This window comes from Miniopterus schreibersii (assembly GCF_964146895.1).
Source record: "Miniopterus schreibersii genome assembly, chromosome: 16".
NCBI lineage: Eukaryota > Metazoa > Chordata > Mammalia > Chiroptera > Miniopteridae > Miniopterus > Miniopterus schreibersii.
In genome coordinates, this window is record NC_138116.1 from 43,908,209 (window position 1) to 43,935,537 (window position 27,329).

Sequence of the window (27,329 nt, forward strand, 5' to 3'; positions counted from 1 at the left end):
CCCAGCAGTCAGGCCCCCCCGAGGACTCGAACCTCAGCTTTCAGTGCAGAGCAGCACTGCTTCAAAGAAAGAACTCATTTTTCAAAAGATTGAGAGTATAGCTCTTGAAAAGCTGGATCAAAGAATATCAGTCAGCCCTGGCCGGTGCTGCTCAGTGGTCAGAGCGTGGTCCATGCACCAAAGGGTCTCAGGTTCGATTCCTGGTCAAGGTCAAGGGCACGTACCTGGGTTGCAGGTTCACTCCCTGCCCCACCGGGGAGCATGCAAGAGGCAACCAGTTGATGTGTGTCTCTCACATAGATGTTTCTCTCTCTCTTTCTTTCCTCCCTCTCCCTTCCACTCTCTCTGAAAAGCAATGGAAAAAATATCCTCAGGTGAGGATTTAAAAAAACATCAGTCAAGCAAGTGCAAGGCACCTATGGACCAAGAATGCAACTTGAGACTTCCCCAGCAAAAGAATCTTACTTTTTATCTCATGGCTGTAAGGATCATGGAAAATGAAAGCCAAACATTTCTGCAGTAACCCTGAAAACTTTTTTTTTTTTTTTTTTAATATATCTTTATTGATTTCAGAGAGAGGAAAGGAGAGGGAGAGAGAGAGATAGAAACATCAATGACGAGAGAGTCATTGATCGGCTGCCTCCTGCACGCCCCTGACTGGGGATCGAATCTGCAACCCGGGCATGTGCCCTAACCGAGAATCGAACTCCGATCACCTGGATCCTAGGCTGACGCTCAACCTCTGAGCCACGCCTGGCCGGGCGAAAACTTTTTTTTTAAGTAAAACTGTACACTGACTTGAAAAAACAAACAAATGCTCATTTGAAGTCTTGTAAGCAGCTCCTGGAGAGACAGCTTTCACTGAAGGGATGAGATATGAATTCCTAGCTGACATAGCAAACCCTAAGGACAGGAGTGATCACACAATCACACTGTCAGTGAGGCTGGGCCTCCCGTGCAGAAAATGCTGGGGCTTACAGGCTACCAGGGTGCTTGTGCATCAGGGAGTCTAGGTGCCTCCAGAAATTAGATATAAAGCGTTGGGAGTGTGTGCCTCAGTGCATGCCCATCTCTGCCCTCCCCCCAGGAGACGGCCCCCAGCTTCTCTGGAATTCTCAAAGGGAGGTCTGCCATGTAAAAGAGGTTTGGAACCACTGCCATTGATGGTTCCGCACTCTCCTCTCTCTGGGCCTCAGCATGATGTTCCCTCAGGTCTCAGCACTCCGCTTCCCCATCAGGTCCTGAGGGCGGCCCTCCCAGCTGGGGCAGGGTCAGCACCCGCCTCGCTCACAGCACTCGCCCCTATTCTGCACTCAGCAGGTCATGGAAGAAGGGACACTACTTGGGGAAGGCCCAGGCCTGTCTTCTCACTATCCCATCCACTCACCAAGGTCCACAGAGCAGCTGGCAAATAGACAGCCACTGAGTGGATGAATAGATGTCTCTGCATGCACAGTGGATGAATGGATGGACAGAAGGTGGAGGGTTCAATGTCATGGCTGATGGGTAACTGTTAAAATGCTTTACTTGTGTATTAGTTTGCTTCCTTCTTTCATTACGTCCATTCTAACAAACCCAATCACCAGGACTCGCCCAAATCCTGCTTCTGCCTAAATCTCCAATCTTAACTCCCTTCTTAGGATCTGCCTCTGGGAGAAAGTAAAAGGTGTGATTCCTGACAGGTGAGGTTTCTAGATGGCTGGGTTCTGGCTGCAGTGAATAAGACAGGAGAAGAGGGCTACCTACAGTCAAGGTTGAGGAGGTAGCCCACAGAAGAACCAGGTGAGGCTGCAGGGGCTGCTCGGGCAGAGGGCTGGGCAGTGCAGGCTAGGAGACTATAAATATAAATGGCATTGCTCTGTCACACAATTAAGAAAAACATAAACATACAGCAGCAAGATTTCACTTAGAACAGTTCAGTGGTGTGAAGCACAGTGTGTTTGCTATGATTTATTATCAACCAAAGATTAAAAAAAAAAAAAATCCAGCAACTAATTGCCTCATGTCTGCTCTAAGTTACATGAAATTGAGAAAAAAAAAAGCTGCCATTATAAAAAATATATATTATTCTATATAAAATCAAGTTGAATCCCAGCAGTGCATAACCACAATATTTTACAAAGCATTTCTTTAGAAATAAAGCTAGATAGTACCAAAATGTCCTCAAATCCATCTTAATAATTTTATTTCAAAACAAAAGTACATATTTTGCTGGTTTTGTTCTCAAACATCACTCACGCCCATCACAGGACCTAGGTTTGGGCTTCCTTGTGCTCTAGAAGCAAAGACGTCTCCATTCAATTGGTGGAAACAAAGGAAGCCAGATGCTTCCCGGGATGCTGGTGGGGGACAGTTCTGGGGGACTCTCCTCAACTGATCACAACCACCCGGACTGCCCGTTCCCAGCCTCTTTCCTGGTAAAGAATCTCTGAGGCTTGCTTCACAAACACTCCGTTTGTAACAAACACAGCACATCTGACACCCCTCATTTACTACCAAAGGAAATGATGAGTGAAAAAAGACCACCTCATATCCTACCCCATATCCCCCAAAGTGCTCTGAACACTGAGCCTCATCTTGGCAGGGAAAGCAGCGCTTGGCAGCACTGCCACAGGCCCGACTCAGGCGCCCAGGGATGAATGGGTCAGGGCTCGAACAGCGCCTTCTGGAGAAACGAGGCCCCTGTCCTCTGAGCCTTTCCACACATCTGCAAGGTCAAACTGGCTTCAGAGGCAAATACACATCTTATCCACCATGAGTGATGCGGTCAGAGCACTGCACAGTCCCCACATACGGAAATAGCTTCCCACATCAATGTGGGAATTAAAGACAAGGGGCATTCCCCTAAATGCTGTGGTCTTTATGAACGGAGGCACCAACTCTCAGTCCCGCAGATGGCAGAATTCACAGCCACCAGCCCTGAGTACCAGCTGAGCTGCACAGAGGTCTCAGCTGTGAGGAGGATCCAACAGAGACAGCATCTCGGCCCCACAAAGGGCCTCTTGTGCCCATGCACATGGCAGGGAACACAGACGCGGTTGTGAGATGGGCCTGAATGGACCCTCTGACCACCTGAGTGTGGCCCTGGCCCTACTCCGAGGATGTGAGGGTCCACAACTCACAGGGACCTGTGGAAAAAGCCAGTGCCTGAGAGACTACCTGGCTGCTCTTGGGTCAGCCGGGTGCTTCCTCGCCCAGCCCCTCGGGGGGAGAACAGAAATTGTTCATGTACGCTCACCACTGCAGGCGCAAGTGCACCGTGCCCTTCTCCGGCCGCCAAGACCCCACCTGGGAGAGCGTGAAGCCTACCCCTGCTCTGGCTGAGAATTAGAAACAAAGGCCTCGTTTTCAGCCTTTCTGTCGGCCACCTTGCCTGAGAAAGCCTGAGGGGAGAGGCTGAACAGAAAGCCTGTAAAAGCCCACTACTTCCCTAAAGAGAAGGGGAAGCGGGGACCTCCCAGCGCAGAAGGACCTTGGCCCGCGCCGCACGCCTCCTGCTCCACGGCCTGCCTGGGCCGAGCCTGCACGCTGGCCCTGTGCTACAGGGAGTCCTCTGATCCAAACACGCTCCCAGACAGACTGAAAGATTTCCTAACGAAGACGCTTCAGCTGGTCAAGTTGGGGTAAGTTTGAAAGAAACAAGCAAAGCAGTCAAGGTAACAGGAAAACAGGAAATTGCTGCTTCTCATCGGCCAGGTTTCGCAATTTTCCTAGAAAGTACTTAAGCAGCTTCTACAATCCCACATGCTGATTAATGGAAACTGTCAGATGGCTCTTTCAGGTGACAGCATCACATCTGGTAAAGTTCTCAGGTATGTGGGCCTCACGCAGGCCGAGGTCCTCACGTCCATGTGTCCCCAGCCAGCATCTCAGTGAGAATGTAAGGTCGCCAGGCTTCAGGGCCCGAGACTGAACTGGGGTCAAGCACTGCTGCCCCCACTTACAGCCCTTTGCCCGTCAGCTGACAGGGACACCAGATTGGGATCTGTCACCACCATCCACCGGCAGTGAGACCACATGCAGATGTCCCACTTCTCTGGACCCCTCCTTCGTCTGTGGAATGGAGACCAGTGGCACTTCTGGACGTGTTGGGAGTGACGAAGACATGGCTGGCTCTCCCCAGAGGCTGTGCCTGGCCTCCTGGCACTGCTCTCTGCTCCATCCCATGACCACCAGGCCACCTGGGCACCAGAGCTCTTTGGAGCACTCCTACTTTCTATCTCACATAGTAGAAACCATAAATGGGTAGCTTGTGGTGGCCCAGGCCTTCATGGGGACAGGACTGTGGCTTCAACCAGGCTTTGGTCTCCACCCTCCTCTTTCTGCTGCTGTGGTCCTTTGAGGGAGGGGCTGGGAGGCTACAACGAGCCCAAGGCCAGCTTCTGCCCCCAGTGACCAGGTCCCCAGCCCACTGACGTTCCTTCCTCATTACTAAACTGCAGTGAAGTGCCTGCTGGGTCTTCCTCAGCATGGCAACATCTTCCTGTGGTTGTACAGGCCATTTCCTGTGTCAGTGCCCTCAGCTGCTGAGTCTCCTCCTGCCCACAGCTGGGCCTGCGCTGAGGTCTCTCACTCTGTTCCCCATGGGAGAAGCTCCAGGCCTCACTTTACCACTTCACAGGGGAGCAGGAAAGACTGCTTTTAGTTTAATGAGGGAAATTATGAGAAAATAAGCTCAGATTGGCCTGGGTGAAATAAAAGAGAAAAGAGATATAAATACATGGTGGAAAAGCAAGGAAGGCACAAGATGGGAAGTGTAACAAAGTACCATCACCCAGATTACTCTCAGGCGGCAAGGGGGGCTACCCGATGCCACTGCCAACCCCTGCCTGTCACACGACACCATCCCACCACCCACGACGGTCCTGGCAACACCTCTAACTTGATTCCAATCCAGACCCTGGGTCTGTTCCCCAGTTCACGGAAGTGCAGGGTGAGGAATAAGCCAAACACTGCGCACGGCAGCGCATGAACCAGCCTGGCCAAGGGACACTGCAGGACAACTGCCCAGTCTCTTGTGCATTAGGGTCATGAGAATTCACAGCAGTGCGACTAAAGGGACAGGTGGTCCTGGGTGGTCTCAGTTTAGACAGATCAGCTCGAAGACACTCTCAGGACAACAGGCAAAATTGTGTACTAGGTATTAGATGATGTGGGACTGACCTGGTCAGGTGTGGCCAAGGTGGCCCTCACTCTTCAGGAGGGGCAGGCTCACGTGCTGACAGGTAGAACCTCTTTAAACACTTCAGCATGAAAGGAAGTGAGAGCCACTCCTCTCCCCATTGCTCTCCCCAGAGGAAACAGCTGTTGACATTTTCTTGTGATTCCACCCAGAAGAGCTTTTTAATGCATGCTCCATGTGTGGGTGTGTGCGTGTGCCTTTCTGGCTTGTACCCTCAGGGAACCATGCCCATTCCTCTCTGTGTGTGTGTGTGTGTGTGTGTGTGTGTGTGTGTGTGTGTGTGTGTGTGTGTGTGTGTGTGTGTCTTGCCTTGGTCAACCTAGGTGGAGTGTTTTCAGCATAAGACAGGCAGCCCAGCATGGAGAGCAAGTCCGAACACCTGGGCTCAGATCTGGGCGCTGACACTTCTCAACACGTGATCTTGGACTAGGTAGAAAATTCTCTGTGCCTCAGTTTTCTCATCTGCAGAATGGAGACAGAGCACCTGCCTCCTAGGGTGGCTAAGAGGATTAAATGAGTTAATATTTGAAAAGCACTTAGTCCAGCGCCCGGCCCATGACACCTATACCATTACTAGCATCTCAATGAACCCTTGGTCTAGGAGGAGTACTGGCCCCTAACTTACAGACCATGGCTGAGGGATTAAAGTGAGGTGATTTGCCCAAGGTCACCTAGCTAGTGAGAGAAAGTCTGGCCCCAGCACCTCAGAATGGGGCCATATTTGGAAACAGGACTATTACAGGTGTAATTAGTTAAGATGAGGTCACACTGAAGTAGGGTGGGCCCCTAATCCAATATGGCTGGTGTCCTTCCAAGAGAAGAGACACAGGTGCAGACATACAAGAGAAGAACGCATGTAATGATGGGGGCAGGGACTGGAGCTCTGCAGCTGCAAGCCAAGGACACCAAGGGTTGCCAGCCACCACCAAATGCTAGGAAAAGTCAATGGGTTCTCCTGGACAGGTTTCAGAAGGAGCATGGGCCTGCACACACCGGTGTTGGACTCTGGCCTCCAGAAGGGTGGCCTAACCCATTGCTCTAAGCCCCCAAGTTTCCACTTCATTGCAGTATCCTTGGGAAGCTACCAGGTCAAAGACTATCCCAGAGCACAATTCAGTGCCCCCCCCCCCCCCGTGCACACTGAAATGGGCATCCTCATCAAGCAGGGAATGGACGTCTCCCCCCTGGGCTCTTGACTCTTCATTTCCTAGTGGCGATCACCTGGCCCAGCCCTGCTTACTAGCCCATCCTGCCCCTGGGCACTTGTCTCAACAGCCTACACTCAGTCCCTAGAGTCCTTCAGCTCCTTCCAGCCTGGACTGTCCATTTTCCCTCTGCTCCTCAGGAAAGAGAAATGCCCTCATCTGTGTCACTTCCAGTGCTGTCTTCTCTAGCAAGACGTCCCCAATGGTGTCACTAGAATACTCCACATCACAGGGCAGGGGTTCTTACTGGCTTCATTTGCCATGGACACCCCCACCCCACCCCACTCCACCCCACCCAGGCACCAAGAGCAGGCCAGGCACTCCTCGAGCACACAGCGGGCATCTGTGCTCCTTGCAGCCCCACCTATGTATCCTCACAGTTGCCGTTTGTAGTCTGGCCCTCTCCCCAACATGGCTGAAGCCACACCGGCCTCGTTCTAGGCACAGAGCGGAGTTCAAACACTTGTCAGTTTATTTTCAAGTTCAGTTCCCAGTGAGAACAAAGGTTGTGATTTCCAAGGGCAAACCTCACAGACTCCTTACCATACTGGTGCTGCCACTTCCATTTATAAACACAGAAGCGGAAACCCAGGGAGCAAGGAGGCAGAGCCAGAGCAATGCCAGATGCCAGAAGGGGGGCAAGGATTTCAACAAGGACATAATTTACCTATTTTTAATTCAATCAAAACTTAAAGAAGTTAAATGCCTATAGCAGTTTCTTAGGGCAGCGATTTTCAACAGATATGCAGCAAGTATTTTTTTTAAAAAATATGTTTTTATTGATTTCAAAGAGAGAAAGGGACAGGGAGAGAAACATCAATGGTGAGAGTCATTGATCAGCTGCCTCCTGCACGCCCCCTACTGGGGATCAAACCCGCAACCCAGGCATGTGCCCTGACCAGGAATCAAACCGTGACCTCCTGGTTCATGCCAGCTGGGCAAGAAGTTTTTTTTTGGGGGGGAGGGTTTCTTTTAATTATTTACCAGATAAAAAAGAAAAAATAGCGATTGTTTCTCTTCACCCCCAACATTTCAGTTGACCCAGGTCCAGTGGGAGAGAAATCTGTTGAAAGATGATTTGAGCTCCTGGACTGGAGCAAGCTCTTCCCTCTGCTCCACACCACCTCAGGCAGGAGGGACAGGAGCAGGCTCCAGGCAGAAGTACTTGGGCAAGAATTTTTAAAACATGCAATACCTGACCTCTTTTCCCTTAGATTGTCAAATTAAAAAATTACAATAACCAACCAACAGCCCTCCAGTGTGAATGAATCAAAATCATACCTACTAAGCCCTGTCTAGTGATGCTCAGTGGTTAGAGTGTCAGCCTGAGCACCACAGGGTCTCAGGTTTGATTCCCGGTCAAGGGCACATACCTGGGTTGCAGGTTGGATCCCTGGCCCTGGTCAGGGCACGTGCAGGAAGCAGCCAGTTGATGTGTCTCTCACATCCATGCTTCTCTCTCTCTCCCCCTCACCCGCCCCTTCCTCCCTCTCTCCCACTCTATCTAAAGTCAACAGAGCTGGGCCGGGGTGGCTCAGTGGTGGAGCATTGCCCACACACCAACAGGTTGCCAGTTTGTGCCCCAGCTGTGGGCTCGGTCCCCAGTTGTGCAGGGGGCAGCCGATCGATGTTTCTCTCTCATTGATGAGTCTATGTCTCTTGCTCCCTCCCTCTCGCTCTAAAAACCAATAAAAACATATTTTTAAAAAAGTAATTAATTTAAAAATAAATAAATTAATAAAATACAATAAATGGAAAAGTATCCTTGGGTGAGGATTAACAACAAAAAATTATACCTACTTTTTTTGTCAGATCGGCAAAAATATTTTTCTGATGTGACGCAGAATTTTAGTAATTAGTTTGTGTGCCACAAGATAAGAAAGGTTAAAAATCGCTGTCTTAGAGTAATACTTATAAACAAGAAACTCACTTTTAAAATAAGTGTTCTGACAGCAATTTCCATTAAATTAAAAATGACCTTAAAAAGAATTACAGTACCCATTTTGGGCTCAGGGACTATTGCCTGAGCAAGTCCAGGGCTGGAGGCCTACAAATGGGCACAAGGGGTTGGGGAGTGTTTGCCACGTTATGGGAGACAGAATGGTGTTCATACACTTTTCCCATTAATCTCAACTCCCTTCCTACCTTGAAGACGTAGTCTGAAGAATCCTTAGAAAAGCAAGCTTTCTAAACAAAGACATTCACCACAGTGCTGTTTACAGCAATGCGAACCTAAACACAGCTCTGACCTGCCCGTGATGACTGCTTATGGAGCCTGCGCTCTGCGCAGGGCAGATGTGTACTGCACATAATAGTATCCGTAATTTTCACCATTACCCAGGAGGCAGTGCTATCCTTAACCCCATTTCACAGATTAAAAGACTTAAAGTTGTTGAAGTCAGTGACCTACCTAAGGTTTGATCTTTTGAAATAAGTGTAACTGTGAAAGAAGCAGCCTGGAAAATGCACACAGAAAGGTAGAAAAACCAGACTGCATAACCGTAATTGCTTCTCATGGGAACCCAGTGGTGAGGACCGCACTGAAAGGCAGCCTCTGAGGCCACAGTGGACACTGCAGGTGCCCTGCCCCGCCTGCCCGGCCCTTCCCAGCACTACACCTGGCATGGTGTCAATGTGTCTTCCTCTGCTGGGCCAGAGTCCACCTCCGGCAAGGCCTCAGTTGGCCAGCTGTGAGCCCCTTCACTGCAAGTGGCAGCTCTGGCACACAGGGACCAAAATGAGGAAATGAACAAACTAACATTTTGAAAACTGTGCTTTGAAAATGTCACGTGGCTATGGATGACACCTGTACAATACTGTTGTTTTATTACCTGCATAATATAAAACATTACATTCGTTCTGTTTTCATGGAACACTAGTCAGACCTGTGATCAGACTGGTTAGTACAGTTGCCTTTGGGGAATGTGGGTCTTGATTGGGTCTTAATTCCTCTCCAGGTTAAGAGACTGCTTGCTTTACCCACAGTCAATGGTCACGACAAAACCTCACAGCTGGGGCTCTATCCTGGCAGCAGGACCCTGGCACTGAAACGGCTGGGCTGTCTGCTGTGACCGTCCAATATCAGGTGAGGATGACTTAGGAACCTTCACCCAGTGGGATGCTGAGTATAGCTGTTAAAAAGTTTATAGGATTGCCCCTGGCCGGTTTGGCTCAGTGGTTAGTGTCAGTCCGCAGACTGAAGGGTTCCGGGTTCTAGGGGCACATACCTCAGTTGCAGGCTCGATCCCCGCGTGTGGGAGGCAACCAATCAATGTGTCTCTCTCATATTGATATCTCTGTTTCTCTCCTCTCCCCCTTCCACTCTTTGAAAAGCAATGGGAAAAATACCCTCAGGTGAGGATTTACAAAATGAAAGAAAAATAAAAAGTTTACAGGATTGCAGAGATGTGAGAAAATGCTTCTGTTATAACGTTGTGAGATAGAAAGAAGGGATGTAAAGTTGCATCTACAATGTAACTGCAACCCTGAAAAAGAAATGCTTTGAGAAAAAAAAACAGCTCAGCCCTGGCCTGTGTGGTTCAGTGGTTACAGCGTTGGCCTGCACACTATATATTCAAACATTTTGAACAACAATTTAAAAAATCCTTTTTTTAAATAGAAAAGTGGGAGAACCAGAGTTGTAGAAAGCCTGGGTTCACCACTATGCCTGAGTGGGTTTGGGTAATGAGTCCATCTCAGTGTCCTGATCAGCAACACCTGTCCTGCCCACCTCCTCAGGACAGCATGAGAAGCAGAGGGACCATCTTTACGCCTCTGGCCGTCTTGGGCAACTGCTGACTGGAGCAGCTCAGCCATCCAGCAGCCTCACCCTGGCACAGTCAGATCCCACTGAAGGCTCAAGCCCTTGGGCAAGAATGAGCATTTTTAATGTTTAACCCTCGGACAGATGTGTCAATGAAACTGCCACCTTCTAGTGTCTATTGGCATCACTGACCTATTCCCTCTCTGATCCTATTTTCCACTTGAAGAGATTTAACTCTCTCCAGAGCAGGCTCAGGGTGACAGCCCAGCACCTGCTCTGCCCTGGGACTCACTGCCTGCCAAAGAATTATCTGCTCCAGCAAAACGGGCTATCAAAAGAATCCCATCTCACTCCCAGCTTCTAGTCTATACCCCTCAGAAAACAATGCCACGATGCAGCCCAAAGCCAAGTGGAGGGCACCTGAGGGCTGCTGTCCCTAGGCTTTCCCGATACCAGGGAATCACCTGACCAGCAGCCACCAACCACCTTTCAGCCCTGAGCATGTCCCGTGACCCCTTTCCTGGGCAGTGTACCTCATCCCTGCACCTCAGAGCTTTACTCCCTTCCACCTCTCATGCTCCGCAGAGGCCTCAACTGACCCAGGCTCCTTCCAAGACCACACCCTGGAGGGCTTCTTCTTTCTTTTAAATTTTTTGGGTTTTTTTGTTGTTGTTGTTTTTAAATATATCTTTATTGATTTCAGAGAGAGAAAAGGAGAGGGAGAGAGAGAGATAGAAATATCAATGATGAGAGAGTCATTGATCGAGCCCACAACCCGGGCATGTACCCTGACAGGGAATCGAACCCGGATCGCCGGGATCCTAGGTCAATGCTCAACCACTGAGCCATGCCCGGCCGGGCAATTTTTTGTTGTTGTTGTTAATCCTCACACAACAATATTTTTTCCAGTGATTTTTAGAGAAAGTAGAAGGGAAGGAGGGAGGGGAGAGAGAGAAAAAAAACATCGATGTGAGAGAGACACATTGATTGGCTGCCTCCCGCATGTGCACCAACCGGGCTGGGGATTAAGCCTGCAACAGAGGTATGTGCCCTTAACCAGAGACCCTTTGGTGTGTGGGGCCAGTGCTCTAACCACTGAGAACACCAGCCAGGGCCCAGGAGGGCTTCTGAGCCACATGCTGGCTAGGTTTGTTTTTTTAAAGCAATTAATATATTTCCCCACATCCTCAAATTTTCAAAACAGACCTATATAAGACTCCCTTTCTCAGAGGCCTGATTCTTACGGAAACGTTCTCTCCGTGGCAGTCCATGCTCCAGCTGTACTCCCACAGCTTGGCTGGCAGAGGTGGTGCCACAGCGACTCTTACTCACCCAAGGGGCCCATGCTGTGGAGAATCCGCTTCCCTCAAGGGCCCAGAGGGCAGGCTGTTTCGGGGCCTTCTCAAGCACATGTGGGAAAGAAACGATGCACGCAGAAGTGTTCCAAATCTCTTTACGAGTTTAAGAATGGCTGATCTCCATGGAGGGAGTGGGAGAGCCATCCATCACTGCACTTTAGGTGAGACACTGTGCTGTAGACCGTGGGGTCAGCCAGGACAGAGCGCCCACAGCAAAGGCCTGTGTGGGCTGCATTCACTGGGCTCTTGTTCAGCAACTAAAGAGAAGCTGTCCTCTTTGGTGCTGGTGGCTGAGAAGTTCAAAGCCAAATTTGGATTCATCTCCAGCAGTTACATGGGACCCTTGCCCTGCGTATTTCTGTTTGCCTCACCTCTTTCTGGTACCTATTTAACCCTCTGGCACTGCCAGCTGCAGTCCTTCCTAGAGAAGCAGGGCAAATGGGTGAAATGGGCGCACCCTCTAATTAACAGGTCATTGCGGACGGTGCATGAGGGCTGCCTTGCAGGCCAGCTCCTGGCCGGAATGAAAGGCTGGCCTGAAGGAAGCACTGATGTCCCCCGGAAGCAGACCTGAACCACCCACAGATGGCTTCTTGGCATCAGCCAGAGTGCTGAAGGTGCCACCAGGCAGGGGATCCATCAGGATAGCCTGAGAGACTATGCAAAGCAGCCACTGCCCTTCGGTTCTGGGGCTTCAGGTTGGTTCTGATTTACTCGAGGGAATCCGAGGGCAACGAGGATTTCCAATTCTCCATCTTCCTTCCGTTTTCTCTTCTTTTTCTAAGAATGGGAATGCTGGCAGTGGATCTCCTCGCCAGAAGCCCAAGGCACCAGCCCACGGACACCGTCATGCTACAGCAAGGCAAGTGTGGCTGGGTTCTGGACACCACCCAGGGAGCTGCACAAGGGGGCTGAGAGGACGAGCTGGGCTTCTCTCCTTCTGTCATTAGCCCCTTCCTCCATGTAGGCAAACCCAGGAGCAGAGATGCCGGGAAGGGAGGTCTAGCTCCGGACCCTGGAGCATCCATGTCAGAGGACAGCAGCAATCTTTATATTCCAGGCTTCCACCTTGACTCACAGGGCAATTCTCCCAACCCCCATGTGGAGCCTTTGATGTGGGTTCCTGCCGCCCCAAGAACATCTACAATTATCCACAGCCTGCTGAGTGCCATGACTGGCTCTGCAGAATGTGGGAGGGTGGACAGAGCCTGTGGTAGGGGGACAGGTGGGCTGTTTGCTCCATCCAAGCTGGCTCCCTGTCTGTGTGGTCTTGGGCAAACCCCAACCCCTCGCAGCCCGAGAGACCTTCTCAGGCCCCACAGCTTCACCTGCACACAGCAGTCCTGACTACTCATACAAGATCAAGTGAGGCAGGCAGTGCAGGGGAGCCCAGGAGCCAGCCTCGATAGGGAGGGCAGCCAGTTCACCAGGAACATGGACGCCACTATGTGAGCATGAGTGACAGGTGAGCCAGAGTGCTGAAGGCATCTTCAGCCCAGAATTTTTTCTAAGCCCTAGACTTCTCAGCCCTTCTCCACACCTCCACTTGCAAGCCTTCCAGACACTTCAATGTGTCTAGAACGTGATCCCACCTCTGCTCAAACTGCTCTACTCACAGCACCCTCCCGTCAAGGGACGGCAGCTCCTTCCCCCAGCTGCTGAGTCAGTAGTCATCAGAGCTGTCCCAAACTCCTCTCACCAGGGTCAGCCCTCTAGCAAGTCTCATTGCTCTCCTTTACAATATACCAGACCTCCACAGCCCCATCCGATCTAGACACTTCATCTCCCACCTGGATAAGGGCAGTGGTCTCCTGACTGGTCTTCCTGGGCCCACCTTGCCCCAAACATAGCCAGAGTCCTCCTACGCCTTCTCATCCCTAAATCGGATCAAGTCCCCCCTCGGTTCTAAACCCACCCCTGCCTCCCTAGCTCACTGAGTAAAAGCCAAAGGGTTTGCACAATGACCCAAAGGCCCTATACCGGTCTAGTTAGCATATGGTACCCAACAAGGTAAATAAAGTGAGGAAAAGCATTCACAAACTTTTATAGCAAGCTGACATTGCTATAAAACCTAAACACTGATACAAAAGTATCAGTCTGAGATGGATTAGAAATGAGTCAGTTTGAGAAGCAGGCCTACCCTTCCCCAGGCCTGCCCTCTGCTATATGCCTACCCTGACCTCACCAACCACTCTCCCTCAAGCAGTTCCTGCCATACTGGCTGCCTTCCTGTTCCCCTTCCTGCTCTGCCAACACCCTGAGCAGACCCCCACCCCAGGGCCTTTGCACTGCTGCTCCAGCCCTCTGCCTGAAATGCTTTTCCAGATGTTCAACAGCTCATTCCTCCCCCTCCAATCCTTGCTCTAGCATGCCTTTCTCAAAGAGGCTGTTGACACCCCCCTTAATACTGCAGACCACCTTCCCTACTCCTCACGCTCGGCCAGGCTGCTTTGGGTTTTGTTTGCTTTTTCATAAAGCACTCATCGCGTAATGTGCTGTATGTCTTATGTTTATTGTCTCTCTTCCCATTAGTAATGGCGGGAGCTCCGTTTTGCGCTTAGCACAGTGCCTGGCACACAGTGGGGAATGAATACATCCTTGCTGAATGAACAAGGAAACGCGGGAGCCAGAGTGCAGATAGGGCACACTTCACTGCGAGTGGTGCCCCAAGGCAGACCTCAGCAGACCCAAGCTGGCAGAGGGCAACCAAGGACCACTAGGAAAGGGACTTGTCTGCCATGCCAAAAGCGCTGGGCTGGGCCCTCTGGGGACCCCTGGGATCCAGAGGAGCTTTCTGAGACCTAGGATCAGACATGATTTATCAAGTTGGAGGGTGAATAAGAATGGGGAGGCTAACAGCAAGGAAACCAATCAGAAAGCTGGTAGTGAATTGAGGCCATGGAACCAGAGATGCAGGAGAGCACTGGAGAGGTTTCCAAGATCAGACCTCTAGATGTCTGTGGAAGGTGAGAGGGAGGAGACAGGGAGGGTAAATGGGTACGGTACGGAGCAGGCAGCTCTCCTCAACCACCACTGCTGTGGGTAAGAATAGCAGCCAAAGCGTCAGAGCCTCCCCATGATGCTGGCTCTCCCACGAAGGGATCCTCTTGGCAACTGGCCTCCCTTGCCCTGCCCTGAGTCTGCACCTGTGTCCACCAGGCCTCCCCTGAGGGGTCTGGGGTCCTAAGTGTGCCTCTCACAAATGTCACCCCTGAATCCCAGCCTGCATTTCACCAGACCATTCCTGGATGGCTGGCATCAGTCTAACTTCTCCACTGCTGGATTACAAGCAAGTATGTTCAAAGCAAGTCCACCAATGTGCATATGTTAGCATTTACCTTACACTCGGCACTTTGCTAGATGCTAAGAACAGAAGCCCCGCGATGCAGCCCCATCATGAAGAGAGTGTGAAGTGTGGAGGGGAATGTACATGTGCACGGAGAGTGTGAAGTGTGGAGGGGAGTGCACACACAAAACGGTGAAGGGTGAAACAGACACCAGTAACACTTGTTTGCCTAAAACCCATCTAGGGCAGGAGAAATTATCAAACAAACTCATTTTTATCCTTAATTTCTACCAGAGCTGAAGGAGAAGAAAAATCCACATGGGCCATATACCTTGAGCAATGTGCCAGAGGTGCCGGGAGGCCCCAAGTGAAAGAACTGCAGGGCAAAGATGCAGAGAGGGAGACTGGCCTGGTGGAGCAGGGTGTCTGGTCCTAGCATAGAGGGAGGAAGTGGAAGGGGCATGTCAGCCTGATTTTAATATGCCAATGTCCCAGGAGAGCCAGCCTGCCACCAGAAGAGCTGGAGGGCCAGGTGAATGCAGCTAACCACTGAGCTCACAACAGACCTTGCCAGTTACTACATGGGTAGAACCTGGGAAACACGAAAAGGGAGCTCCTGGAGTTCTAGGGACCCCAGGGTCCCGCTGGGAACAGTCCCAGAGATCTGATGGGAGAGGCAGGCCTGCAGCTCAGCACACACTTGGGGCTCCTTGGGAACACAGTGTAAAGCTGGCCCTCCTTACAAAGTCCCCTATGAACTGTTCGGGGGTACAAAGGAAAATACCCGAGAGCTAAATACAGTGATCACACAAATGCCCACGTCCAACAAACTGCAGTATTAATGAGGCGGGAATAAACAGTCACTGTTCCCAGGGCTGAACACAGGCTGGCCACACCTTACTGGGAGTCACAAAGGCTCTTTGTCGGTATCCCTTCCAATAACAGCTTTCTCCTCTGTAGCAGGGCCCACTGGGGACCAAGGTAGATTAGATTGAGAGCATTTTCTTGTCAACAACAGTGAAATCTGTTTCCAGTTTAACCTGTAACAGTTGTATGTAGTCTCTGACCATGATACATTATTAGTCAAAAGAGAAGCCCCATTTTTAATTACCCATTGAATTAGGTGTCTTCAAACACTGTGACCTAGAATAGACAGTACAGCTAACTCTCTGTTTACCATGGTAATGGGGGTTTCAGGAAGAACAGCAGTTAATTGAGAAGCAAAAACAATCCCGTTTTGTCCTCAGCAGCACTATCACTGCACCAAGGACGATGGGTTCCAGCAACCATCCACCGAGGCCTCCCGGGTGTGCCCGGCACTGCGAGATTTAAACCACACCTTTCTGGCTCAGCAAGCCAAGTGGTCTGGTCCTCCATTGCACCTGGGTCTGGCAGCCAGCAGAGTCCTCTCCAATTTTTTCAGGGCACAGGGACACAGGAGAGCATGGACAGCCATCCCATGCCTGAACCAAACAGCCGCTCCCCTATTAAGCCTTTGGCAGAACTTCTAGCAAGTGACATGGCACAGTGTGAAGGGAGCATGACCAGGATTTAAGCTCCTAGGGGGAGAAGAAGAAAGGGCCCTGGGTCTTCTGGAGGCTGGACCATGAGGTCCAGAGGAGACAGGGAGAGAGTTGGCTGTACTGACATGACAAGCACCACCCCCCACCCACCCCACCCCAGCAAGCTGCCCAGCATTTCTAGGAAGGAGAAAAGCAAACCGCCGTCCCACCTCGGGCTGCGCGGTCACAAGTGAGGCAGGACTGGGACCAGTCACCATTTGGGTGGGAGGCCAGCCCCAGGTGCGACAGGAAGGGGTGATGCTGGCTCAGCGGCTGCAGCTCCTCACTCTGACCCAGCGGGGCCCCTGTGCGATGCTGGGGGCACAGCGAGGCCTCGGGTGCTGTTGGGCAGGGACACACACACACACAGAAAAAGACATGCCATTAGAGGGAGAGGAAGTGGCCGAGGTTCGAGCAGAGGCTGATTCCTGACCGACGTTCTCAGAGGCAGTGAACAGCCTGCTGATCCACCACATTCTGACCTTGAATATGCTGCTCAATCTCAAGGTCTGAGGGAACCAGAAACCACCAGAGCTGACTATGGCAGCAGCAGTCAGCTCGGTGTAAAGCCAGGCAGGACCTGTGATGAGAGGCCCCATCCAGGTTCCCACCTGTACCCTCAACGACCTCTCCCCTGCACCTGGAACATTCCACAAACTACTGATGAAAGAAAACACTACTTAAGCTCCTCGATTTGTATCCTCCAGCTTCTTGAGAACAAAGACTGCAAAAGGCAGGTAGAGAGAGGAACAGCTCCGATGGCCACACAGCACAACTCCAGCCACCTCCCAAAGAGGAAGCCAAGGAGACGAGACCAACTCGACCCACAGGGACCTTTCTAGGGGATGGAGAGAGGTAACTTGAGGGAAACAAACACCTTTACTTCCCAAAGAGCAATCTTTATTTTCTAGTGTGCCCCAGCCTGGAAGGAGACCTCCGCAGATGTAGGTTATATTTTTTTCAAGGGCCTTCATGAAGGTCACAGCCTTTGCTTAAGCAGAGTTCAAACTAAGTGAGGAAAAGATGGGATGAGAAAGGGCTAACCTCTCCCAGCTTGATAATAATTTACAATTCCTAGAGGCAGGAAGTCTGACTTTACTATGCAAATCTTCTACTTGATACATTTCTTAAAATGCTACTGGTGCCTATACAATGTCAAATTGAAACCTGCAAAAGCAGGAAATATCAGCAGACTACTGACTGAGCAAGGGTTGCCGGGTTCATCAAACTACAAACAACTTCCTTTAAAAAAAAGTTTTCTGTTAGCTGACATAGAGTTACTGATTCCAGAAAGAAAGGGTATGGAGACCTACACTTTTATTTTAACAGAGAAAAGACACAAGTTTTGCATCCCCCACTGCAGCCCACCCCAAGGGCACTGGGGCCACCTGTCTCAACAGCTCACTGTGAAGAGCCCCATTCCTAGGGCTACTTTCAACAAGCAACCAGGATGTCAACACTGCTCACTGAGATCAGCTGTCATCACGCCCTGAACTCCACTTCTGTTCCCTGAAACCTCTTCTGAACCTTGGGCCTAGAGCAATCTGATATGCAAAATGAGAAAACAGAGCAGCCCACCCAGCACAGACCCCACCACACAAACAATTCACCAAGAATTCTCGTCCGCAGGTGGGAAAAGGGGGCCGTGCCCACGTGCACACCTGCAGAGGTCTTGCCTTCTCTCTCTGGTTAAGGGAGACAGAGAAATACCACCTCATGCCCTGTGACGCTAAAGTAGAAAATACACTGAGCCAGTCAGGAGACTTGTAGCCCAGTCATTAAAAAAACATTGATGTGAGATTAAAGAAACAAGATTATCCAGAAAAAGCATTTGTTTCCTCCTAGCTACCAAATACAGTCACCTCCCCAGTGCATGTGCGGCGGGCCAGTCCTGCTCTGCAGCCCTTCCCCAGGAGGAAAGAGGAGGCCTGCCTCTCTGCCCGCCTTCTCTGCAGGCCCTCCTGCCTAGCTGTACAGAATCAGACTCAGAGAAGCAGAGGGTCCTGAGACACCGAGCCAAAGCAGTCATGGGGCGGAAAGCTCCTTTGTAACAGTAACTCGAAGCAGACCAAGGGTATTGTCTGGGCGGCCACAAGCTGAGACAAAGGTCAGATGTACCATCTTGCTCAGCCCAAGGGCACCCACCCACCTGTTGCCCAGTGCTACCATGTCTGCAGCCAGTGGGCTCTAGCAGAGGGTGAGGCGCATTTCCACTACTCACAGCCATGATAGGAGGCTGGTGATCCCCCGGCCTTGCCATACTCCTGCTCCGAGTAGGTGGTAGAGAGGTTGGGCTGGCTGGAACCACGACCGAAGGTGATCTGGTTGCTGCCCATGCCGGTGGCAACCTGGGCCATGCGCTCTTTGGTTTTGAGGGCCTGGGCCCTCTCGGCCTTCAGGCGCTCCTCATCCCTGAGGAGGGCCACCAGCTGCTTTGACTTCTCACGCACATTGATGCCCTGATCCTTGCCGTCGCGGTCCATGTACTGGAAGTCCTTCAGGGTCTGGATGGCGAAGATGTTCTCTCGGCACTGCTGGGCCACCCGCTCAGAGCCCGTCTTGATGAGGTAGTCCAGGAGTGTCAGGGCCTTGTACACATGCCGCCAGTTCTTGCCATGGTCATTGAGCCGCTTCCACACCATGCTCATGATCTCCGAGAAGGCCACTACATTGTAGGTCAGGTCTGCGATCTCGGTCATCAGAGAGCTGGATGGGCCCCATGGGTCATTGGAGGTGGCTTCCCGTACTTTTATCTCGGCTTCTGAATAATTGTTCACAATGTTTTTCATCTGTCGTCTGATAGAAGAAGTCGTCATCTTTATTATCCTACAAATGTAAAGCCCTTCAAAGAGAGAAACGTTCCTGTCCTGGGCAAGGCTGCACCCTGCAAAGGTTCTGTCTCTGTAACAGATCTGGAGCAAGATCCCTGACAGTCATTTCCTTCGCTGGAGACTCAGCTCTGAGAAGCTGGAAGCCATGACCTAGAGAAATAAAGAAAAACACTCACTGTGCCATGAGCTCCTGACACAGGAGGAGGCTCTGGCGCAGACACTTCTGAAAACAGTGGGTACTGGCATATGCAAGGGGGGCAAAATTGGACATACTCCAGCCCCCCTAGGATAAAAGAGATTCCACCTTTCTTTCAAGATGAATATCAATATTACAAGTTAATAATGAATAAAATTTAAATTCAAGTTTAAGCCTTTGGAAGAAATACACGATTATTATTTTCTATTTTTGTTCTATTTTCAAAATGCTTCCATTGAAATGGCTCTTCTATGGGTTGTATTTTTACTGCACGGCAAAAGCAAACTACAAAAGAATCAACATTGGGGGAGGTTGGTCCTGACATATTTTAAATTATCTTTGGGAATAAGAAGGCCTCTCATCTCAGGTATATCTTAACCCCAAAATGCCTATCTATACCTTTAAAATTGTTTAACATTTGGCGTTGGTCCACCATGCTTGTAACTTCCCAGATAATTCCCTGTGACCACCACTTTCCTCCTGACTTTTTATAAAGGTTCCCAACTACTCTTCTAGAGCTGGGCTTTCAAAAGTCTCCAGCACCTGGCCCAACCTGTATAATATAGCCTAGAAATAATCTGGTGCTAGCCCAACCCCTCACTTCCAGAGGAGAAAACTGAGGCTCAGGGTTATGCATTACCTGGCTCACCCAATCCTATGCCACAAATACATCTAGTCCCTCTCCAGAAGAGAAACATTTACTGAGCTGACGTGAGATCCATGTCTCCGACAATGGGCTCTGGTCCACAAGTTTGGTGACCCCCATTAGTCTTGTTCACTGATGAGCACCCAGCACCTAGCACTGTGCCTGATATGATATAAATCCTGCTGAATAAATTTATGAAACCACTGAAAACAATGTCCCTTTCCTCAGGAAGGCCACAGTCTGACAGGGAACAGAGCACATGGGACCCGAAGGTGCAAAGCCAGAACCAACTGGCTGGTGGGGCTGCAAAGGCAGGCAGGGAAGGGCTTTTGCAGAAACAACCCTCAGTATGGCCTTCAGAACTGAGGAGACCTGAGGGGATGGATGGGACGTAGTGATGTAGATTACTCCTCATTTACAAAGTGAGGAAAAAGGCCCAGGAGACTCCAGGGACTGCCAAAGACAGAGCAGTACAACCAGGGCCTGGGTGCCCCCCCCCCCCCCCCCCCGCTCCCGCCACCTGCTGCGTTCCTCAGGCCAGGCTGTCTCACCTAGTGCTCCTGAAGACCTTCTGGGAGAGATTCTTCTTCCCCTGTGCAGATAAGTAACCTGAGGCCTGGAGCCAACTAAGGTCACCACCAGGCTAGGCCCCTCCTCCCTCCTCCCTCCTATTGCAGCAGCCCTTACTCTCCATGAAGCTGCGGTGTGGTGTGGTTTCTGCTGGAGAAACAGTAAGTGAGTGGCGCCCACCTTTGTCACGAGCCTCAGACCGCAGTGGTCACATGGAAAGAATAAGTCAGTGAAAGGCATCCAGAAGGGGAGCCTAGGAAATGCAGTGACCACTCCTCACAGGTGGCCCACGAATAAGAGAGACAGCTCATAAAATTCATCCTGGCGACTGTTGGTGCATCTGCTCTGGCAAGGAGCCTCTCCACATGCCGGAATGACAAGGATCCTGCCTCCACAGACTGGCATCAGCTGAAGGCCGGTGCATTCCACCTCCCACCACCCGTCGGCTCCCCTAAATCCTAACGCCTGTTGGAGGCCCAGGAATGGAAACGCATAGTGACCTGCACCCCTGGCTTTAATTAGATTTTCATTCATAGCAAGTCACTGCTGGCAGAGATTGGGTGGGCCTCAAAAACGAAAAAAGAAGACTTTGATTTTTAATAAGCATCTCCCAGATTAAAGCGCAAACACTCATCAAAATCAGCAGTAACATTCGGGTGTACTTAATGTCCAGGGGCTGTGCGAGGTGCCAGGACCACTGGGCATTTCCAGGTGTTATTCAGCTGGTGCACAGCAGGTAAGACTTTCCCACTTCTCAAGGAGAAGCAGGTGGAGCTAGGATCCACCCCTGAAGAGACCCTGGGCCACCTTCCTCCAGGTAAGAAAGCAGCTTCAATTAAGCATGAGAGCAAAGAGTCCTGGTAAAAAGGCCCCAAATGGTTGAAAATATAATGGAAAAAACACATAATTTCCTGAGGGAGAAATGATGCGCTGGGCTCTGCTGACCCTTCTCTAGTCCTACCACCTTGGGGGGGGGGGGGGACCAGAACAGCTGGACCTGGTGTTCTCCCAGAAAAGACCAGGGAGACGCCATGAGGCGCAGCCAGGGCACCCGCCGAGCCTCCTGGGCCTTTGGTTGCAAAGGGAAGGCAGCAGTTCCTGTGAGCAAGGGTCAGGGTGCTCCTGCCGACACAAATGCAGGCTGGGGAAAGAATGCCAGAAAATTCAGAAATGGGCTGCAGACCAAGGCAAGGTACCCTTTAACAGGATCAGCTTGTAGAGGCATCTGTTAGCAGACTCTCTGAAATAGGCTTCGAGAAGAAGAAAAAGGCTAATAAGATAACTGTTATATTCAAAACACACACACACACACACACACACATAAAGTCTATATAATATGAATGGCTGCCTGCCATTTTCTTAAAGCTATAGACAAGAGCCACTTTCCGGACCAACCAATGGTGGGAAGGGTGAAATCTGGAGATAAGAAATTCCTGATAGGAGAAAACACACCAAGGAACCTTTGAGAAACGATTTTCAAGGCCAAATGAGTCACACGCCTCACCCAAGACTTTGCAGATCAAAACTTCCAATTCCGCTCTGGCCGGGTGGCTCAGTTGATGACAGCATCGTTCCATACACCAAAAATCAATAAAAAAACAACAAAAATACCATATTCTCAGGGAGGATTTAAAAACAAAAAACAAAAAAAACTTCTAATTCCATCTGTGGGAACCTGGTGACATGTGAGCAGGCTGTGCGGCCACAGCAGCGCCAGCTGGGCACACAGCTCTCCTCTGCTCCTCCAATTGAAGACGTGGGACCCTGTGGCTCTGCACCACACTTGTCCATACCTCACACCTCAGTCTTCCCATTCTAAAACATCTCCCCCTCAACCTCAGATTGGGCAGTAAATAAACATCTCCCTCCCCAAAACACCTGCCAGGTATTCCCTCCCAAAACCCAGCCCTGAGCACACACCATCCTCAAGTACACATACTGTGTTATTTCCAAAATCTGAATTTTGTTTTGTTCTCACTCTCGTTTGAGTAGTTTGCCGGCTCCACTTTCCAAATTTTCCTTCTCAATTTCCCAGTTTTCTTTTCTCCAACTGGCTGAGCCTGAATTAATGTACATGCAAAGGTAACTAAAACAGGGTAACTTGTTACCTTCTGGGCACTTCACTCAAGCCTGGGAAAATATGATCATTCCACAAACATCCAATCATTTATTAAGGACCTCCAGGACAGAAATGGAGAGGACAGGGTGGGGACATTGTCAAAACAAGAAGGAAAAATAAACTTTGTTAGAGTATAGACTAAAAGAAAAAAGTGGGAGGACTCATTTTCAAAAATTATACTATCATAACTGAAGGGACAAATGCCATTAGAACATCAATAACTAGAAATGCCTTTAGAAATATATTTCTATCATCAGGTATTACTTAGAACTGTTTTATCATAAGTGGTGAATGAAGCAGGTAAGTTTTAAAATTCTGTTACAACTTTAAATATTTTTGAGTGGAGGCAGCAAAATGACTTCAAGTTGGATTTATTATTCAAGGCAAATAAATCCTTTTGCACCTACCAAGAGAGCTGGAACAGGAACCAGAAGACGTCCACTGACTTCCCTGGACAAGACAACTAGGGGATCCCAGCCAGCACAACCCCTACCACCCCACCCCACTCCTGCCCTGAAAAGACTGTTTTAAAACAGTACTAATTAATAATTCATTTTATTAAGAATCAGGGTTTCTAATACACATAAGATAACCAATAGTAACCACAATGAGCTGATAAAATCCAACCAACAGCAAAAAACTGAACATATCAGCTGGTCTGGGGAAGTCTCCTCTCCAGCAGGCAATGCGCATTTCTGCCAGGCCTTCCAAAAGGCCCACGGAAGCTCTGAAGTCTCCACCTCAAAAGCCACAGGCTATAGCTGGCGTGGCTCAGTGGTTGAGCATCGACCTAGGATCCAGGAGACTGTGGTTCAATTCCCAGTCAGGGCACATGCCTGGGTTGTGGGCTTGATCCCCGGTAGGGGGTGCGCAGGAGGCAGCCAATCAATGACTCTCTCATCATTGATTGCTGTTTCTATCTCTCCCTCTCCCTTCCTCTCTCTAAAATCAATAAAGATATATTTAATAAAAATAAATAATTTTTTTAAAAGCCACAGACTACTCAATATGGAAGGGGACACTCACTCTTCTACAGTTCTACTAGGGAAGGTTCTTTATGCCAAAGAATCTTTACTAGAAATGGAATCTGTTGTTTCTGCCTGTGTAATATCCATATTCCTTGTCTTGGAAAGAGCGTTGGCCCTCCAGGGGGAAGTGACCAGGAGCAGGCCCGGCTCAGGCCCAGTCACTCAGAGCACCACAAGCTGCCAGCCATACTGGCTAGACCAGGGGCCAGGTGACAATCCATACTGGACCACCTGGAGACCTCTCTGGATGGGCCCTGAAACTACTAGGAAGCCAACAAGGTTGTGAAGCCGCTGATGCCACCACTGGGCCAGGCTTTACCTAAGTCTGAAGCCAGCACAGAAGCAAGCAAGCAGCCAGGACACAGAGAAGGAGCAAGACAGACCATCCTTTGAACCTCTCCTTGGACTTAGCTGCATGAGCAACGCAGTCACTTGTAACCAGCAGCAATGTGTGTTTCTATCATCTGCAACAGCGAGTTCTGTGCAACAAGTACCCAGGGTGAAGGAAAGCCGGCAACAACCAAGCAACAAACACACAGAGCACTGCCTGCCTCCCAGAGCCTCCAGAGGGCCTCTGATACAAGTGCAGGGAGCAGCCAGGCTCTCCTTGACACACCTAACCATGGTCACAGCTGCAGGAGGAGCATGTCCCTCCCAGGAGCACAGGTACCTCCAGTCAGAGCCTGGGATCATGGCTCTTTCTGAGAGTGGCTTATAATGGTGACCACCAACTAACAGGTGAATCACCACATTTGCAGGGTCAAGCAGGGGGAAAAAATTCTGGCATATTTGAAAATAGGATAATTCAAAGGACAGTGTAGCCTGAAAACAGACTAAAACAAACAAACTAAAAAAACCTAAAAAACCCAGCAAACAGAAGAAAAGTAAACAAACAAACAAAAAATTCCAAGACTAAAGTGAGGCCTCTGGAGACAAGAAAAATTCCATAAAAAATGTGTTCCAAGGGCTTCCAGAACTGGCTGGGGAAATTCCTTCCAAATCCAGAGCATCCATACAGGAGAAAGAAGAGGATTTCCTGGCTCAGAGCAGCACGGAGGCCCCTGGTCAGAGCCTACATGTCTCAGCCACTGTGCTTCTGGGATGCCAGGGCACACGGCTGGTCATGTGCTGTGAAAATGTGCACCGTACCGGACAAGAGATTTTGGCAGTGGCTTTTCAGGGATCAAGGATCAAGACCAGCAATGAGGAAACAGCAATAATCATCTTTCCCTCCCCTCAAAACCCAACAGTCACAGGTCAATCAATATTGACCATGAAAATGCAGTCGTAATCAATAAATATTACACAGTGAACTGAACTGAAGCTCTTCAGCCCAGACAGCAGTTCAAACCATCTATGTCTGGCAGCCTCCCATGATTTCTCATTACTTCCTCTGTCTCAAGGCAGATGGCAGGGAGAGCTGCGGGTAGAGGAGGCAGCCACCCTTCCTGCAGCACTGCTTCAGTGTGGCCCACTGATTGTACATACCAGAATCTCTGGGGACACTATTCAAAACTTCAGACACACAGTAATTGGGAGGTGGCACTTAGGGGATGCAACACTCTTACCAAGCTCCCATGATCTGTAGGCACACTGAGGCAAGGCCACGTGTCACTCTATGACATACATCAACATTACGTCTGTGAATGCTTTGCAAGTCCACGAGTGAGGAAACATCCCCATCTTCCTACTGGGGCAAAGGGTAACACAACCATCACAAGGAGGCTCAGTTGGGGGGTGGCTGAGACCCCAGCTCATATGACCAGCCTGAGCTGACTGTCCAAAGACAACAGTCCAGTCAGGACCATATGGACAGTTGCCACATTCTTCCCCAGTGGTCATTTCAGCCTCCAGAGAAAGGACTATTATGACTACATCAACAAAACTAGTAATAACTTAGAGCTTAGAGCTATGCTCATGGAGTGGAGAGAATGAAGAGGGGAAAATCCTCTACTTTACACACACAAGATAAACAGACTCAGCCAAAAAAAGAAAGAAATGTCCTCCTCACTAACTGAATGGGGGCAACCAAATTTCAATGACTTATTGGGTAGACAATTTTGTATATCACCATCCAAAAAGTGGGCTTTAAAAAACTGCATGCACATGCTCAAAGAATTTCAAGGAAAAACAAACATTTTAGATTTGGCTTATAGATAATAAAGCAGGTAATCTGTCCATGCACTCTCCTCTCTCTCTCCCTTCTAGGGTGGAAGAGCCCCAGGGGGTGTCAGTTAGCCTATGGTCAGGTGGAGATGTGAAGGAAGGACTATGAAGGGCTGACCAGGTAGGAAGCACCTGCCCCTATGCTAGACAATGCCACCCTTCACACAAGGCAGGAGATCTTCCTACAAAGAGCCACCTGAGCAGCTTCTCCCAGGATCCAACAGTCACTGGAATAAGCACAGGACAGCTCAAACTAGACTTCAAACAGCCTCCTATGACTTTACCTGTTCTTAATTTTTCTAAAAGCAGAAATCAACCACTGAAAACACACATAAGGCATTCCAATTTTCTTTACCAATGTGCCCTGACCATTTAGTTTCTGGAAGAGCTGCCTGGGAGGGCAGACTACACAGGTGTTGAAATGCAGTTCTTTTTAAAGACTATAAAGAAGCACCAGGGTCAGGAGACCTCGTTCTGGCCATTTCAGCTCCACTTTGCCACCTGACTAGTCACTCAGCCTCATCCCCAGTCTAGGAGACAGGACTGTGTGAGCTCTGCCTCCCTCACTGGGTCAAGAATCAGACACCCTGAAGACTGGGGAGCAAAATCGTGTCACAAGGGAGAGAGTTCTTTCATGCCCCCACCTCTCTTCTCCTCAAAGTAGTTCTGTAAATGAGAAATCATGGACAGCATTCTTAAAAACCATGCCCAAAAGCAAACAATGGGTGTGGCAGAGCACACAGAATCAGGACACAAGATAGTAGGGATCTACGCCCAGCACTGTGACCACTCTGCAGCACCAGGCAGCCAGTGACCAGGCTCCTTACTTCTAAAATTATGGGGTAAACCATATGGTCTCCCCAAACCCTTAATTCCCAAGACCCCCTTCTGACAAATGGCTCAATTCTCTGCCATCTCCAAGGTGCCATGGAGAGCCCAAGCTTCCCACCAGCCCCTGGCACAGGTAGAATTCTAGCCCAAGCCTAGTGGTGGATGTTTCTCTTGGCCTGTGGGGCTCTGTCGTGAGCCCAAAGGTAGGGCTTCCCTTAGGCCTTTGGAAGTATGAAGAGCAGTCCTCAGAACCCTTTCTTCCTCCAAGGGCAGCTTCTGTGTGGCCCTGGGCCAGAGTCTCCATTTCTAACACTCTGTGACTCAGCTACTAGAAATACCCATAAATGATAGGTGGCAATGCCGCCCAGGACTAGAACCACAGAATGGGGCATTTGATGGCTTCATACACCCACTCCACGGGGCAGGCCCAGCAATGGATTACAATTTGATCAGTACAATTTTCCAGCTTGAGACATTTGAAAAAGATGCAGAGCTGCATGGGAAAATTTAGACTTCCCATGATTTCTGTTTTATTCAGACCCGGCTGGTCTCCTGAAGAACCACTGAGAGGACATAAGCACAGGGA

General features: G+C 49.9%; 1 protein-coding gene across 3 annotated transcripts in view; it reads right to left on the reverse strand.

Moving 5' to 3' along the window:
- EPN2 (epsin 2) overlaps positions 1 to 27,329 on the reverse strand; it is an 80,603-nt gene that overhangs the window by 22,801 nt on the left and 30,473 nt on the right. Inside the window, exons 2-3 of one of the 3 annotated variants that reach the window (XM_081162328.1) lie at positions 18,578 to 19,337; positions 16,527 to 16,697 (exon numbers count right to left, since the gene is read on the reverse strand). The exons of 1 other annotated variant lie outside the window; for it this stretch is intronic. In XM_081162328.1, the coding sequence (XP_081018454.1) occupies positions 16,527 to 16,697; positions 18,578 to 19,172 (766 nt within the window). In that variant the 5' untranslated portion in view covers positions 19,173 to 19,337. The remainder of the gene's footprint in view (positions 1 to 16,526; positions 16,698 to 18,577; positions 19,338 to 27,329) is intronic. One more of the 3 variants, XM_081162329.1, reaches the window with a different exon arrangement.